This window comes from Chenopodium quinoa, unplaced genomic scaffold, assembly GCF_001683475.1.
Source record: "Chenopodium quinoa cultivar QQ74 unplaced genomic scaffold, ASM168347v1, whole genome shotgun sequence".
Taxonomy (NCBI): Eukaryota; Viridiplantae; Streptophyta; class Magnoliopsida; order Caryophyllales; family Amaranthaceae; genus Chenopodium; species Chenopodium quinoa.
Window position 1 is genome coordinate 852,704 of NW_018743591.1, and position 18,697 is coordinate 871,400.

The following is an 18,697-nucleotide window of genomic DNA, read 5'->3' on the forward strand; positions in this document are numbered from 1 at the left end:
AGAATCTTTGGGTTCTCTTTCTCTTCTTCCCAAACATCAAACGTCTCACCCCCGATTCTGACAAAGGAATGGAAGGGTGTCCTTTTTCCTTTACTTCATTGAAAGATTTATTATCCATTATCTATCATGACCAGGTTCCAAAAATCTACTGAGTACCATCAAAGAATTCTTTCATTACATGTTTTAATCTCTTGTGCCAAGTATCCTTGTGACATGATGGACAAGACAGTTTACCACAAGTACTCCAACCAGACAGATTGCTTATTTCTCTCCTCCTACATCTCATACTTTTCAATAAATTATTACCTCTATGCTATATTAAAAAATTATTTTATTAACACCCTACTACTCATTTACATCTTATTATATTCAAGTCAATTAAATTACGTAAAATTATGTATCGGTTAAAGTGTAACACTTAAATAAATACTGCGTTACAATTTTTTTTAAGAAGCCCCAACGAGGGCTACTATATTAAATCATTAGAACAGTATGAGGAGAGATTACATCATTCCAAAATCGTTAATCAATCTCCCAAGGTTGGAAGTGAGCCAATTCATGTGCTACACTATTTCCACGCCTTTTCACAAACGATCAAACAATTTATCAAAATCAGAACATAAAGCCTTAATATCATCTAACAATAGATAAAAGGAGCTCAAGCCCATCGTATTGTTGTATAATGGCTCAATCACGCTCAGACTATCGCTCTCCACCACGACACATCGTATTTCAGCTTCCTTCGCAAATTGCATCCAGCCCCTATAAGATGGCTTTTGCTTCACTTACTTTCAGATCCCACTTCTTTAAACTCTAAATTGCAGCACACCAGAGCACCTCGCCTGCACTTCCTTTACAGACCACCCCCAGTCACCCAGCCTGGACTTGGACGAGACCAGACCGTAGGCAGCACTTTAACCTGCGTGCCCCCCTGACCATTGGCCTCCCACCCTTCCGTACTAATTTTTTCTACATAGCGCACCACCTCATCAACCTTAGGCACCTCATCAGCCACCACTAGCTTATTGCAAGCCCCCAAAATTGCCCAATACAACGTTATAAAGCCCACTTTCTCCTTCTCTTCCAACTTCCCAAATACGCACTCCCGCCAATCTAAAACCAAGCAAAAGTCGCACTTAGCAAGGGAGCAAAACTCACTTTTCCTCCAAATCTCCTTAGCTCATTTGTAGTCCTTTAGAGCATGCATCACTGACTTCTCACCACTCTAACAAATACTACAAACATGATCATGATTAGCATCATGTAGAGCTCTCCAGGCAAAAACCTTTACCCTGGGAAGAACATGCAGACCCCAAATCTTCGGTCAAAAAATTCAGAGCAAAAACAGGTGCAGACTCCTCTTTATTCTAATTATAATGCCTCGACCTCTAATTCAGGTATTAAATAAATCTTAGCAGCGAAATTAACCTAATACAGTTGAAACGTCACCGCCGTAACTCTCTCGAGAGAGTTACAAGGCAACATTCATACTTAAACAACCTTAATTCCTAAAGTATAGAAATCTATTCAATACAGACATTATTCTTACTTTGCTAAAAGAAGATCTTATTTTAACATAAACTTACGAAAGTCTTACTTGCTAATTAAATTAATCAGTCATCTTAAAACTGTAAATAACTAGTGAGCTTCCTAAGGTAATTAAAATCCTTGCCACTACGTGTTTTCTTCGTTCCAGCAGTACCTAAAACATAAAAACAGTGAGCCGAAGACTTGGTAACGTACTTCTCTAGCAGCGTAACATCAGTTCAATTCATTTTAGTTAATAAAATAGGGAGAGCAGAATAGGTAATAAAACACCAATTCAATAAGCATTCGTTCATAACCATTTAATAAAATCATTATGATCATTAAACATTAAACATTTAACAAGAGTAGGACGTCTCCTACTATGAGGGGGAGCCAGTGCTCCATACATATCAGGGGGAGCCACTGCTCCATATCAGGAATGGGCCAATGCCCTCAGGGGAGCCATTGCTCAATCATATAAGAATATGTTTGCATCATTTTCTATAAATTAATAGAATTCAAGAAACTCCCGTCGTTTAGAGTACTTTTGTAAAATAGTAAGATATCTTTATAAAACATCGTACATTACAGTTTACCGTAAACTCATCATTACAGTATCCTTGTGATTTTTCATAAAATCATATATTTCAGGGAAAGACTTCAAACAAATTATAGTTACAATCGCGCAAATCATAAAATATATCAAATACATAAATCACTTTCAATCGTAACATAAATGCATTTCGAAGGGAATTGCAGGTACTAGTTATAATCTCACAAATCATAAAATATATCAAATTACTTTTATATATACACTAAATGCATTTCGAAGGGAATTTCGGGTACTAACAACAGCCGTTACCTCGATTTACAGTCTGATAACCTTCCCATAAGCCTTTATTTTATTATCGTTCTCACTGAGCTTTGGGGTCCGATTCCTCTCTTTATACAAGAAGAAATTTTATCATATTAGTATAAAATAGTATAAAGGTTTCTTAAATCATTCTAATATCAAAACTCTTTTTTAGATAGTTAATACTACAAAGTATGTTTATCCAACTCTTATGCCATGCAATTTATAGAAATAACCAATACTAGACCATCATATAGGAATTAAAACAATAATTTCTTTTTAAAGAATAGTTATAAGTATATCTGAATTAAATCTTTTTACAAAAAACATCATATAAACAACTAAAACAAGTGCTACTTACTTTAGGGTGAGTAGTATACGAAGTGTCAAGTAAGTATTAACGAGTCTTAAAAGACCATTTCATTAGTTTTGACAAGATAGTCACGAAAGGAGAAGGGAATTGTAAATTTGTGGTGGTGTGGTTGGTCGACGGTGATGGGGGTGAGGTGATAACAACGGCCTGGAGCAGGGGAAAGGTGCAGTGATTGCGACAGCGGTGTGTTTGGTGTTGCTTTAGCAGTCAAATTCACGGGTGTTAATTACTTGCTACTAGAAACTTATAAGAGAAGGAAGAGAGAAGATCAAGATTGCTATATTAGTGAAATAAGCTTGGACATTTAAGCTCACCTGACTTTTAATGTGATGATAAGTGAAATAATAGAACATACATCCAATGAGATAGAAGCAACATTTGAATTCCAACACTTAACCGTGAAGAAAGAACAAGGAAGAGGTGGATTTTGTCCTTTTTGGGTGCATAAGGAATTTTTGTCATTTCGCGATATCATATAAAAATTACAGATTTTGGTGCTAATCTCTGGACTTTTGACGGAACATAAAAATAAAATTTGACTCGAAATAGATTTTTATAAAAGTTAATTACTTTCCGTTGTAAAATTACGTTTTGAAAATAAATAATGTGTTGTTAAGATTAAAACTAAAACATTCGAACTTGTTAACATAATAGTGACTAAAAATTTAGTTACGCTTTTGATATTGAATTAGAGTATGATAAATCGAGTTTTAAAATCTCAGGTATTATATTCTTACCCACTTAGAAAAAATTTCGTCCTCGAAACTAGAGCTCAGTCGAACTTGTAACTGTTAATTTATCATTGGAGCGTATATACGTGTCACAATCAATATCATTCAAACTATTTCATCAGGTCATTCTAAAATTACATTATTTACTTATCCAATCATTCGTTTCCAAGCATTATTCTTACGCTTGAATTAAGTCATACATAAAGTTAACCTTTATTAAGAAAGTAGAAAGTTTTACACATAGTTATAAGATGCATCACATAAAGCCTTTGTAATCAGGGAGAACTGAGTTGAAAGAGCTTCAACATTAGCAGTTTAGCACCATCTTCATCTTTCTCGTCAGTGTTCATCATGTAGACCCTTCTAGCTGTTTGTGGTCGCTGTGGGTTATGTGTTACCCTAACAACGTTGTTGTCCTTGTTGCCTTGCCTAGGGTTTGTTCCACTTCCTTTTCTATCTGTAGGTGGCGTTATGGGACAATCCCAAACATAATGGTCTTGACTTCCACATCGGTAACAAGTATTCGTTTTAGCCCGACATTCACTTTTAGTATGGTTTCTTTTTCTGCACTTGGCACACCATTGAGGTGCGTTTCTATCTGCTTTATCGCAACTTAGACCCTTATCATCAATCCTTTTGTCATTCTGGTCACCTTGGTTTAGTCTCTTTGCTCCTCCAGGGTTTCGATTTTCATTCTTCCTCTTATAGGTACTGTTTTGGGCCTCTTGAAGTAACACCACTCGTTCTACATTAGTTGCAACATCAACTATATCTTGATAAGAAGTAAGGTGTTGATATGATAATTTATCTTGATACTTCAAGTGAAGACCTCGTTCGAAACTAGTCATCCTAGATTGTTCCGTGGATACTAATTCTGGGGCAAACCTAGATAACTCCATGAATTTGTTTGCATACTCCAACACTCTCATTGCTCCTTGTTGTAAATGGAGAAATTCGTCTTTTTTTGGTCTCCTTAAAGATGGTGGGTAAAAACTATCTCGCATTAACTCTTGGAGTTTAGTCCAACCAAATCCAGGCTCATTCTTCCTTTCTTTGTTGACTTTCCACCATAAACTTGCTTGACTAGTGAGATAAAATGTAGCAATGTCAACTTTTATCTTTTTAGGACATCGTAAAGTCTCGAATAATTGATCCATATGGTTAATCCAATCTTCGAACTCGACTGGATCAGGCTTACCATCATATGATAGTGGGTTTTGGGATGAAAACTTTTGAACATTGACGCACTATCGTCCTCATTGGTATCTTTCTTTTTCTTAGAATCTTGAATTAGTTCAGCTAACAACGTACTCACATTCTCGAGTCGTCCCATTCTTTTTTCGTACCCCTTTATAAATTGTTCCTCGTTGTCTTCCTTGAAAGTGATTTGATCATTGATCTTTTCCATTGATTATCTTTGGGTATAAATATACAAATACAAGAGATAATCTTGGCAACTAACTAGCTACAATTAAGGCTATAAACTAGGCCAGGAAATATACACTAACCATAATTAGTTATATACAATGTCAGACTAGAATATATTGCCATATATTCTAACACTCCCCCGCAGTCGAAGCGGGAGCACGGACGCTAAGACTGGCACGAAAGTCGTCAAACAAAACCCGGGGAAGACCCTTCGTGAAAATATCGGCAATCTGATAACGAGAGGGAACATGTAATACCCGGACCTCGCCTTTAGCGACTTTTTCTCGAACAAAAAGAATGTCCATTTCAATGTGTTTGGTACGCTGATGTTGGACCGGATTTCTAGAAAGGTAAATGGCACTTACATTGTCACAATAAACAATCGTTGCTTTTTGAATAGGGAAATAGAGCTCAAGCAACAAATTTCGGATCCAACAAGAATCAGAGACCACATTAGCAACCCCACGATATTCGGCCTCTGCACTGGACTTAGATAACGTAGGCTGCCGTTTGGATGACCAAGAAATCAAGTTGTCACCTAAGAATACACAATAACCTGAAGTAGATCGCCTGGTGTCGGGGCATCCCCCCCAATCTGCATCCGTATAAGCAACAAGCTTGTTGATAGAGGACTTATACAGATGCAAACTAAAAGACAAAGTTCCCTGTAAGTAGCGTATGATACGCTTCAAAGCGCCCATGTGAGCATTGCACGGAGCATGCATATGGAGACAGACCTGTTGAACTGCATAAGAAATATCAGGTCTAGTAAAAGTCAGATACTGAAGAGCTCTAGCAAGACTCCTGTACTTAGTTGGATCCTCATATGGAGCATCATGAGAAGCACTAAGTTTGGATTTCGTGTCAACAGGTTTAGGACAAGGACTACAGTTTGACATTCCTGCATTTGCAGTGATGGAGGTGGCATACTGTTTCTGAGACAAGAACATACCACTAGCATCACGAGTCACTGCAATGCCTAGGAAAAAACTCAGAAGACCTAAATCCTTCATGGCGAACTCGGAACTCAGAAGACCCATGATATGAGTTCGGAGATGAACAGAAGAAGATGTAAGAATAATATCATCAACATATAACAGAATATAAGCAGTATCAGTCCCCTGTCTGTAAATAAATAGAGAATTATCAGATTTACTATTAGTAAAACCAATAGAGGTGACAAAATCTGCAAACCGCTGATACCAGGCTCTAGGGGCCTGTTTGAGACCATATAGAGATTTCCGCAGAAGACAGACATGATATGGGCGACTTTTGTCGCGAAAACCCATTGGCTGATGCATATAAACTGTTTCATTGAGATAACCATGCAGAAAAGCATTCTTGACATCCAACTGATGGATCGACCAAGAGTGTGAAATGGCAATGCTAAGAACAGTACGAATAGTAGCCGGTTTGACAACCAGACTGAAAGTCTCATCACAGTCAATTCCCTGTTGTTGTGTTTTGCCATCACCTACAAGACAAGCCTTATATCGCTCAAAAGACCCGTCAGACTTTCGTTTATGACGAAATATCCACATAGAACGAATAACATTCACATTAGGAGGCCGAGGAACCAAATCCCATGTATGATTACCAATAAGAGCATTAAATTCTTCTAACATTGCATTTTTCCAATTAGGGTCATGAATAGCACTAACCGGGTCCTTAGGGATAGGAGAAATAGTGGTAGTGGTCATCATCTTTAGGTTGGAAAAATATTTCGGGTTAGGTTTTATAATGTCGTCTTTGGATCGGGTGGTCATATGATGGGAGTGGGTAGATGATTGGCTGAATAGGGGTGGGGTGGAGACGGTACTGCCTATGGCAGTGGGGTTGGATGGGTTGCTGGCAGATAAGGAGGAGGAGGAACTTTCACTTCGTGAGGAAGTGAGGAGTGGGCTGTCCAAAGGGGGAGGGAGAAGGACTGATGTATGCTGGGCCGTTTGCTGGGAGCCCACGGACTGAGATGTGGCAGGAAAAGGGGAGTGTGGGCTGGAGTCAGTAGAGAGCCCAGAAGAGATGGGAGATGTTGGCTGCCCATGTGAGGAGATGGGCTGGGCTGGGCTGGGGATGAGGGAAAAATGGGTTGAGTGGTGCGCAAATGGTGGTAGTGATTTAATGGACTGTAGTCCAAAAATTCATGATCATCAATTTTCGGGGTGTGATATTTGGAGAACGGAAACTCATTTTCAATGAATTTCACATGCCGACAAATGATGATTTTACCATTTGATAAATTATAGCACTTCGAACCACGATGATTAGGCGCAGGGCCAAGATAGACACACGGGGTGGACCGTTCTTGCAACTTGGTTATAGAAGTGGAAGGGAAGAGGGGAAAACATAAGCAACCAAAGACTCGTAAACCCGAATAAATGGGATCACGGTGGTATAAAGCTTGAGTAGGGGAGATTTATAACCTAAGACCTTGGTTAGGAGAATGTTTAGGAGATAGGTAGCCATGGCTAGAGCATGATGCCAAAAAGAATGAGGCAAAGAAGCATGGGCAAGAAGGGTCCGTATAATGTTATTGATTGATTTTATGTGACGTTCAGCTTTTCCATTTCGTTGAGATGTGTGTGGACAGGAAAGACGAAAGAGAATACCATGATTTTCAAAAAAATCTTTAAGAGTACCATTAACATACTCGGTGCCATTGTCACATTGAAAAGTTTTAATGTTACGTTCAAATTGAGTTTGGACTATCTTATGAAAGGTTTGGAAAATATGTTTAACTTCATATTTCTTTGCAATAGGATAAGTCCATAAAAATTTGGTGTAGTCATCAAGAAACAATAGATAATAACAATGACCAGAAGAACTGATAATTGGAGAAGTCCACAGATCGCTATGAATTATATCAAAAGGAAAAACAGTGTGCGACATAGAATCAGAAAAAGGTAGTTTAATGTGTTTCCCTAAAGGGCACGAAGAACAAAAAGAAGTACAAGCCTTATTACATTCAATAAAATTTTGAGTACTCAATTTCCTAAGAACAACATCGCCAGGGTGTCCTAGTCGATTATGCCAAAGATCGGAAGAGATAGCAGTAAAATTTGAATGTGTGACTGAGTTGGCTTGATTGATTGGGAAGAGAGGATATAGGTCACCGGCACTGTCACATCTCATTAGGTGGGCCCCCGTCTGTAAATCATTCACAGAAAAACCATAAGGATCAAAGGAAAGAGAGACCATATTGTCAGTTGTGAATTTTCGGACGGATATCAAATTTTTAATTATTTTGGGAGCATGCAAAACATGATTTAGGGTAAAAGGTGGGTACGGGGATGGAAAAATAGCACTACCATGACCAATAATTGGAACTAAATCACCACTACCAACAACAATGTTATGATTTTTAATGCTCGAATTTACATAGGGTGAGAGAATACCTTGATCGGCCGTCATATGAGATGTGGCGCCGGTGTCCATATAATAATTGGTATCCGGACGATGTGGATTAGCAAGCATTTGCATAGCAGCAGCAATGTGGGTAGGAGTAGGATTTGGACCATTGTCAAGAGCACTGAAATCTTGAGGAGGTGGACCAAGAATCCCGGGCCCAATTGGCCTTGAGCCTGTTGAAGAGGCAGCTGTCTGTGGTGTCCAAGACTTAGCAGGATATGGGCATGGTGGACTAGGCCACTGGCCTAGCCAAGGGTTCCTGGCAGGCCACGAGTGCGGGCCTAGTTGAGGCTGTCAGGGCTGTCCAGTTGTTGGGCCAGAAGGTTGCTGGGCTGAACCAGAGAGGCGCCCTTTACCAGAAGCCTTTGAGACTGACTTCTTTGGCTTGTTGCTTCTGTTGGACGGCCTGGAGGTGTTGACAGAAGCATCGTGTTGCTGGTGGCCGCCGGTGGAGGACAGTAGGGTTGTCGGTTGGCGACTGGTGGACCCATTCTCCTTAGCGAGGCGGTTTTTGATGGTGCGCTCAACAAGCTTAAGGCGAGAACGACAACTTTCGAAAGAAGGGAAAGGTTCCTGGTTTTGTATGAAGTCTACCGTCCCGGCATAAGCTTCGGGCAGTACGGCTGTGAGTTTAAGGATGAGGCGAGTATCTGGAATCGGAGCATCAACATCCGCAAGACGATCAGCGAGGGATTTGACGTGATTGCAATAGCCATCAATGTTAGAGAAATTCCCGAAATCAAGGTCAGCAAGCTCTTGTTCGAGATGGGAAGCCCGTGATGCTTTGTTATCTTGGAACATTGATTCAAGGCGAGTCCAAGCACCATGAATGGTGTCATCCTTGAGTAGGATGGCAGTGAGAATGTCTGGAGAAACTGAATTGTAAATCCAGTTAAGGACGGCAGCATCCAAACGCCTCCGGTAGGCAAGGTATGCCCGTTTGACAGACTCATATGCAGCGAGTTCGGATGCGTCCATAGGAGGGATGATGTGGGAAGTGAGATCATGAACTCGACAAAGCACTTTAAAAAGTGCAGCCCAAGAGTGATACAATCCATGATTAGAGTCTAAAGTAATTGGTGTGAGGGACTTTACGTTTGTGATCGTAAAGGCGGGGTGATACTTTGGAGTGTCTGCCATGGAAAGGTTGCAGCGGAAAGAAAGAAAGAAAAGAGGAAGAAGATGATGATGTGGGCCGTGAGAGGGGTAGGGAACGTAGGATCCAAACCTTAATCTGATACCATGAAAGTGATTTGATCGTTGATCTTTTCCATTGATTATCTTTGGGTATAAATATACAAATACAAGAGATAATCTTGGCAACTAACTACCTACAATTAAGGCTATAAACTAGGCTAGGAAATATACACTAACCATAATTAGTTATATACAATGTCAGACTAGAATATATTGCCATATATTCTAACATTCCTCATGGACATCTTCCTCGTGAACCATTTCATCATTAGTAAAAACATCGTTGTTTGTTCCATTGTTGATACCTCTCTTAATAGTCGACATTTTGCATAAAATAATCAATCAAATAACGCAATAGTAAAAGAAAATCAATCCCTTCATCCTGTTCCTACACTCTCACTCACATCACTTACTTATCTTTATAGCCTTGAATTCATATACTTATGGTCATAATATAATTACCTTATACTAAGAATACCTTTCTTACACTACATTAAACCTTAATTCTTTTTCTAAAACAGTAACGCAGTTGACATAAAACCCATAGGGATTTACTTACGGCCTCAGAATCTTTTGCTCTGATACCAAGCTGTAACGCCCGGACCTCTAATTCAAGTATTAAAGAAATCTTAGTAGCAAAATTAACCTAATTCGGTCGAAACGTCACCGCTGTAACTCTCTCTCGAGAGTTGCAAAGCAACATTCATACTTAAACAACCTTAATTCCTAAAGTATATAAATTTATTCAATACAGAAATTATTCTTGTTTTGGGGTTTTTTGGATGCCCTGCGGGAGAGTTACAACACCAAGACCAACCTCCGGCTGCTTATACCTGCAAAACAACGGAGACTCTCGGGGGTGGGAGTTCCGCCTCCGACGATCAAGTTAGAACGTGTATGAGGAGTAAAGTGCGAAATGTAAAGGGGATCAGGCTCCTCTTAGGAGAAGAGTGATCTTCCGGCTGTCTGAGACAGCCTCAATATCTGAGCTTTTCACTCTTTGGTTTGTGAGGATTGAATGTGTATTCAATTGAATCCCCCCTTAACTGATGCAAATGATCAGTATTTATAGGGTCTTTGGGATAGGTGCCTCTTAGTTTATTTAACCTAATTTGATGGGCTTCTACCGTTTTACGGTTTCTAGGGTTATGGGCTTTAAGCCCGTTTTCCCCTTTGAGATGACACGTGTCATGCTCTAATTGGCTCATTGAGCGCTGAGCTTAGGGACACGTGCGCATTAGCATAGGTCCATTTGTCAGGGGTATTTTTACCCTAAACAATTCTTACTTTGCTAAAAGAAGATCTTATTTTAACATAAACTTACTAAAGTCTTACTTGCTAATTAAATTAATCTATCATCTTAAAACTGTAAATAACTAGTGAGCTTCCTAAGGTAATTAAAATCCTTCCCACTACGTGTTCCCTTCGTTCCAGCAGTACCTAAAACATGAAACATAAAAACGGTGAGCCGAAGGCTTGGTAACGTACTACTCTAGTAGCGTAACATCATTTCAATTCATTTTAGTTAATTAAACAGGGAGGGCGGAATAAATTTAAACACGTAATAAAACACCAATTCAATAAGCATTCGTTCATAACCATTTAATAAAATCATTATTATCATTAAACATTAAACATTAAACATTTAACAAGGGTAGGACGTCTCCTACTATCAGGGGAGCCAGTGTTCCAAACATATTAGGGGGAGCCACTGCTCCATATCAGGAATGGGCCAATGCCCTCAAAGGAACCATTGCTCAATCATATAAGATTATGTTTACATCTTTTTCTATAAATTAAGAGAATTGAAGAAATTCCAGTCATTCAGAATACTTTTGTAAAATAGTAAGACACCTTTATAAAATATAGTACATTACAGTTTACCGTAAAACTCGTCATTAAAATATCCTTGTGATTTCTCATAAAATCATATATTTCAGGAAAAGAATTCAGACAAATTATAGTTATAATCCCACAAATCATATAATATATCAAAGACATAAATTACTTTCAATCGTAACATCATACTTTTATATATAAACTAAACGCATTTCGAAGGGAATAACGGGTACTAGCAATAGCTGTTACCTCGATTTAAAGTCTGACAACCTTCCTACAAGCCTTTATTTTATCGTTCTCACTGAGGTTTGGGGTCCGATTCCTCTTTTTATAAGACAAGAAATTTTGTCATTATTAGTATAAAATAGTATAAATACTTTAGTATAAAGGTTTCTTAAATCATTCTAATATCAAAACTCATTATTAGAAAGTCTTTACTACAAGGTATGTTTATCCAACTCTTATGTTATGCAATCTATAGAAATAATTAATACTAGACCATCATATAAGAAGTAAATCAATAATTTATTTTTAAAGAATAATTATAAGTATATCTAAATTAAATCATTTTACAAAAAAAATAATATAAAAAACTAAAACAAGTACTACTTACTTTAGGGTGAGTAGTATACGAAGTGTCAAGTAAGTATTAATGGGTCTTAAAAGACTATTTCACTTGTTTTGACAAGATAGTCACGAAAGGAGAAGGGAATTGTAAATTTGTGGTGGCGTGGTTGGTCGACGGTGAAGGGGATGAGGTGGCAACAACGGCTTGGAGCAGGGGAAAGATGCGGTGATTGCGACAACGGTGGTGGTGGTGTTGCTTTAGTAGTCAAACTTACCGGTGTTAATTACTTGCTACTAGAAACTTACAAGAGAAGGGAGAGAGAAGATCAAGATTGCTATATTAGTGTGATAAGCTTTGACATTTAAGCTCACCTGACTTTTTTTTGTGATGATAAGTGAAATAATAGAACATACATCCAATGGGAAAGAAGCGACATTTGAATTCCAACACTTAATCGTGAAGAAAGAACAAGAGGTCGATTTTTTCCTTTTTGGGTGCATAAAGCATTTTTGTCATTTCGCGATATCGGATAAAAATTACAGAGTTTGGTGCGACTTTTAACGGAATATAAAAATAAAATTTGACTCGAAATAGATTTTTAAAAAAATAATTACTTTCCTTTGGAAAATTAGGTTTTAAAAATAAATAATGTGTTTTTAAAATAAAATTTAAACTAAAACAGTCAAACTTGTTAACATAATAGAGACTAAAAATTTATTTAAGCTTTTAATATTAAATTAGAGTATAATAAATCGAGTTTAAAATCTTGGGTATTACACCAATCGTGTTCAAAGATCGCCCGATAAGTCAACTTCACTGAACAAATCTCATTCTTCTCAAGATCCCTATAAAAGCCATTAACCGGAAGTCTTTACTCAAGGGGATTCCTAAAATCCTATCTTTCTCAAAATTAAGAAAATATTGAGAAAGAGCACTCCCATTCCAACTACCATCTCCTTAGTTGATCAAGTCACTTACCATCAAATTCTCACTGGCCCTACCCCTTGGAGATATAATTTTACCCAATCAAACCCCCACACCCTAGCATCCCTCCACACTTTTGAAACAATACCCTTAGAAACAAAAGAAAAAGTTGCACCAGAATCAAACAATACTTTAGCAGGAATAAAGTTAATAGAAAATGTACCAGTGATAACATCTTTCGTGGCCTCTGCCTCGTGCCTACTCAAAACATTCAGTTCCCTGCAGTTCCTCCCTTTTGTTGGCTGTTACTATTGTTGGTGTTACTGTTTCTCACCCCATTCTGCTGCACTCCCTTATTCCCAGAAAAATTGTTGTTGTTCCCTTGGAAATTCTTCTGGTTTCCTCCTGAGTTATAGTTGTTCTGTTTATTCCCATTAGCATTCTTAGAGTAACACTCATACTCCCTATGCCCCAGTTTGTTGCAAGCGCGACAAGCAACCAAATTGCCTTCACAATCCCTCCCAGGGTGATTGTTCCTACACTTCTTGCAGAAGTAAGTCCTTCCATTCTTATTATTCCCTTAGTTATTGTTTCTAGCCCCACCATTGTTGCTACATCCCCCTTGGCGGTTATTATTCTGGAAATTATTATTATTGGGGAAATTATTGTTATGGTGGTAGTTCTGCTTCTTAAAACCATTCTGGTTTCCCTGTTGGTTTCCAGAAACTTGTCCCACTTCCTTCCTCTTCTCTCTTCCTTCTATTTCAGCTAACTCTTTCTTCTTCTTTTCCTCCAGAGCATAAAGGTGTGCGACCCTTCCATATACTTCATCCAGGGTCTCAAATACCTGCCCGCACAGCTTCAACTGTAGATCAGTAGTTAACCCACTCTCAAACTTCCTAGCTTTTGCTTTCTCCGTAGAGACGGATCCTTCAGCAAAACGGGACAACTCAATAAACTTGGTGTAATATTCCGTAACTGTCATCTTATCCATCCTAAGGTTTGAAAATTCCTCAGCCTTCTGCTTCTGCAAAAAGCTAGGATAAAACTTGTCTCTCACTTTTTCTTGGAATTTGGTCCAGTTGAACCTAGGTAATGCTCTAATGGTAGCCTCGTTTTGTTGCCACCAAAGGTCAGCTTCACCCCTCAGATAGTATATAGCACAACCTACTTTGGAGTTTTCAGGGCATCCCACCGCTCCAAACAGTTTCTCAAATTCCCTTAACCAATTTTCCAACACCACAGGATCAGCCTCGCCCTGATAGGTTGGTGGCTTGCTTTGCGCCACCTTTTTAAAGAGCTCCCCTTGAGCATCCCCGTTACCAGTTGAGTTCCTTGCCAATTGTTGGGGAACCGCTGCCAATTGCCTCACTACATCATTCAAATCATTTCCACCACTACCTGAACTTCGTCCCCCTGCCATTTGGTTTCTCCTGAATATAGGACAAGGATAACTATTATAAATGACTAGGTTTAGCTCTCAAGACGAACACCCTTATATATTTAACGATTTTTTTTAAACATTTACAGTAAAATTTGAAGCTAACAATTTGGGATAGCAATTGCTAAAAATTCCCTTAATGTAGCTTTATCAATTAATATTGATTGCTAACCAACCATGCATTTAATAAAGCATCACAATAAATATAAAAATAATTCCCATGGACGTTTGCGGTTTATAAATGTTTGTTGGAGATAAGTTGCTTGGAATGGTGATTACTGGAATAATGGTGTGAAATGGAATATTTGTAAAACAAAAGAATTTATAAATAAAAATTTATCAAAGAAATAAATAAGGTTTATTAATTAAAATAGACTGAAGATATTAAAATAAAAAGTGTGTTCCAAAAACTGATGTGGTTATGCCACTTATTTGCTAAAACTGAAATAACAAATAAAATTTTTTAAAATAAAGAATATGAACTCGTTGCGAGGAAAGTCATAAGATGGATTTCTTGTAGCTTGAAGGATCGAAGTTAGAATCATTTGACTCCTCCATTGGTTCAGGTGATTCAGGTTCAGGTTCTACTGGAATAAACTCCCCTTCTTCTTCCTCATCCGATGAAATGTCTATAATTATTGGAGTTGGAGGTGGGTTTGGATCAGAAATGTCCATAAGTGAACTATTACCCTCTTGTTGTTCTCCATTCTCTGTTGGATTACCCCCCGACGAAGAAGAAGAAGAAGCGGAATTTTCTGGTTGTTGATTTGGAGGAGGATTGTTCTCTGCTGGGTTATCAAAGTAGTAGTCAGGGTAGGGAAGGTTTAAGCGCTGACAATAAACTTTCTCCACCCTTAAGAGATATTTGTTAAGAAAATATAGTCTGGATACCATTGGCCATAATAATCTCTGTATTTATGGTAATTTGGGATGTCTCCTGGAAGATAAAAATCAGAAAATCTTTGTTTGACAGCGAAGTAAGGGGGCTACTCTGGAAGACAATGGACAATCATTGCCGAAATACGATCAGGGGTGTCATAAACTTTCTCCCGTAGGACATTGCTCATGTAGGAACAAAAGTATCTGATCTTTTCTACAAAGTCATAGGGGTGTTCATTATTTTTCTTTACGAGAGATTCCATTTGGGTAAACTTGCTAGGAAAAATTGGCATCCTATAGAGAAAAGGTTTAGAAAAGATTTCCCTTCCCTAAAGAAATAAAATAAAATTAAATAAATAACACAAAGTTCAGTGTTCAATCATACAATCTGAAGAATCACATAAAATAATACATATATTGCATGCTTTCATCACAAACATTTAGTCATACAACATGTTTGAACACCCTAAAATAAAATTTATGCACACAGGGAAGAAATTAAATTCTAGCCTATATGCCCTTTTTTTTTTCCTACCCAAGCTCACCAACATATTAATAAAAGCTTTTAACACATAATTCTTACCTCAATCCTTGCTCCCTGCAAAATTAACAAACTAAAAATATTTTACCCTGCTAAAAAAAAAAATTCGAAATTATAGGGAAGGGGCCAAATTTTCGGCCTTCACAAAAAAAATAAAATAATATAAATAATATAAATTTCGGACACTAAAAAAAAATTTCGAGTGTCCCTAAAAAAAAAAAATTTCGGACCAAAAAAAACCAAAATTTTCAAAAACATAATATTAAGTGCTCTACATAAAATTCCAGCACTTTATTTCTAATTAAAACTTGCTGTAATTTAGTCTTAAAACACTTAAATTGAAGATCTAAACATTAATACCTCATATACTTTCATAATTATCATAAATCAAGGACCTAGGGTTTCAAAAACTGGGGCTTTTTAATTAAAAACCAAATTTGAAAATTAATTCGTATGATTACAATTATCAAACATCAAAATTAAACCCCCAAACTCATAATTTATATTTAGATCCAAGAATAGATTAAATTAAAACAAGAAAGCTTAGTTTTTTTTTTTAATATATGTAGTTCGAAAAAGGGGGAAAAAGGGGAGGAAGAACGGCAGCCACCACCGATTGCCGGCTGCTGGCGGCGGCGGCTGCCTGCTGTCGGCGGCTTGCGCTGCTGGCAGCGGTGGTGAGGGAGGAGGGCAGCCGAAAAAATAAGGGGAAGGGGAAAAAGAAAAAGAAAGAAAAATAAGGAGGAGAGAGAGAGAAGTTTACCTTGGGTTTTCTCCACTCTGGGCTAAGTTTGATTTGCCTCATAAGTGGGATAGTTATACCCCTTCTCTACTAACCCTCTTCCAGGTTTTCCTAATTCCTTTCCTAATAAACTTGTTAAAAAATTAAACTTTCCTAAAATAAAACCCCAACTTATAAATAAAATAATTAAATAAAATTTCCTTTAATAATAATATTAATTAAAATACTTTAATTAAAATAATTAAAACTATTTAAATACTTTATAAAATACATACTTTAAATAAAATACGTATAAAAATATGGGGTATTACACTATAAACCACTAACAATGAAATCGGTCGCCTTACCTCCGTCACCAAAATCGCCAAAATCAAGCATCCTCTCCTTACCTCTGTCGCCAAAATCGCCCCTCCTCTCTTTCCCCACCCTCGAAATCGGTCATTTTGACGGTGGGAGAAGGGAGGAGGGGCATTTTATTGGTGGTTTATGGGGTCGAGGCAACTATACGTGTGGGTGGTTTTTGGGGTCGGGGTGGGCAGCGTGGGTGGTTTTGGGGGTCGACGGTGGGTCAGGTGGGGCGCTAAAGGGCCGACCAACCAATTTTTGGTGGTTAAGGTGGTGGCCAGCCGTTTTCCGGTGAGATAAGGGGTGGGGCTAGGGTTTGGCGGTGGTGGGGGTGGCTGGGAAAATTTTTAGGGGTTTTTTTACATTTTTTTGTTTTTTTAAAATTTTTTGTTTTTTATAAAATTTTTTATGAATTAAGATAAATTGACCAATTATATCATGATATGTGTCATGATTAACCCCTAATGACTAACGGAGTTCACGCCCGTTGGTCATTAATGACACTCGGTGAATTTTTAAAAAAATGGGTGGCATTTGGTGAATTCTGAAAAGTCCGGTGGCATTTGGTGAATTTTTAAAGTACTCAGTGGCATTTTGTGAAATAGCCGTTATTTTGGAGATCTCCTTATTAAATTAATGATAATTTCTATCTTTCTCTCCTCTATTTTATTTGCTTTGTTTTGATTATTGTATTGTTTTAGTTGTTAGTATTGCTTGTTTATGATGTTGATTATTGGTTATTTGTTAATTGATCTTGTTGTTGGCATGATTAGTGAGTAATTTCCCAATAAGGGGATGGTTGTGGTGTAGTTGGATCTTGAGCATGTTCTAGGGTTAGAATTGATTTATTTGTGATTAAATTATTTATTTGCATGATATTCTTCATTCTACTTGCAATATGCATGTTGTTAGTTGATTGAGGGTGAATTATTGTTAGAAGATGCGATAGCGGACGTAGCAAGATTCATTTGTATCAATTGTTATTTAATAGCACCTCCTAATATATGGTTCTAAAGTGACAATATAAAGGCTACGTTAGGAGAAGCCAATTGACCCCGACAGGTGGCTAGATTGGACCTTACTTCGATATTCAAGCATGTTTAGTTCATGATTAATTCAATCTTTATGCCTTTGCTATGCTTGAGTGGATGCTATTCCTAAACCATTTCCCTTAGTGTTTTATCTCTTGTTTTAGTGTCTTAGAGTTTAGTTTACTTCCCTTTATTCCGGACTAGCTTAGTTGTTGTTGATAGCATTTGGTAGTGTTTATCTGTTCCCTGTGGTTTGACCATTTGCTTACCTTATACTTGTATTTATTTCGTTTAGGTTATATAAAATTCATGTGATCTAGGGATAGGCATTTGATGATGTGTTTATTCCCTTGTCAAGTTGAGATTTTCTCTCTCTAGTTTTAGGGTTAGTTTAGGAGTAGTTTTAGAGAGAGAAAGTGAGAAATTATATTGGGGATTTGAGAGATTGAAGATCCAAGGTGACAATTGTATTGAAGATCTCCATAATCAATCAATTAAGTTTTCTAACTCTATCTCATTTAATTATTTTGTTTAATTTCATGTTTGTTTAATTTGATTTTGATGTTTAATTTATTGATTAGTGTAATTGTTCTTCATATTTTGTTGATTCTCGATTTCTTTAGTTGTTTGTTGATTAGATGATGAATCTTGAGTAGTTGTTTTTCTAGGGGTTGGGTGAAACTTGGGTGATTGATTGATTGTGATTGATTTGGGAATTATGTTGATTGATTCTTGAGATTAAAGTGAATTATACTAGATTGATTAGGCCTTGTGAATTATACTAGATTGCATTGTGATTTCTAATGATACGACCCATTGATTTAGGAATTGCAATTTTCGATTGGTTTGGAATGTGATTCTCCTAGTTTG

General features: G+C 37.5%; 2 protein-coding genes across 2 annotated transcripts; both read right to left on the reverse strand.

The window, feature by feature from the left end:
- Positions 1-8,614: 8,614 nt before the first annotated feature.
- On the reverse strand, positions 8,615-9,460 carry LOC110682695. The gene has a single exon (XM_021859023.1). It carries the CDS (start codon positions 9,458-9,460, stop codon positions 8,615-8,617), a length of 846 nt encoding a protein of 281 aa, XP_021714715.1.
- Positions 9,461-13,428: 3,968 nt separating this feature from the next.
- LOC110682696 lies at positions 13,429-14,271 on the reverse strand. The gene has a single exon (XM_021859024.1). The coding sequence runs from the start codon at positions 14,269-14,271 to the stop codon at positions 13,429-13,431; it is 843 nt and encodes a 280-aa protein (XP_021714716.1).
- Between the last annotated feature and the right edge of the window lie 4,426 nt (positions 14,272-18,697).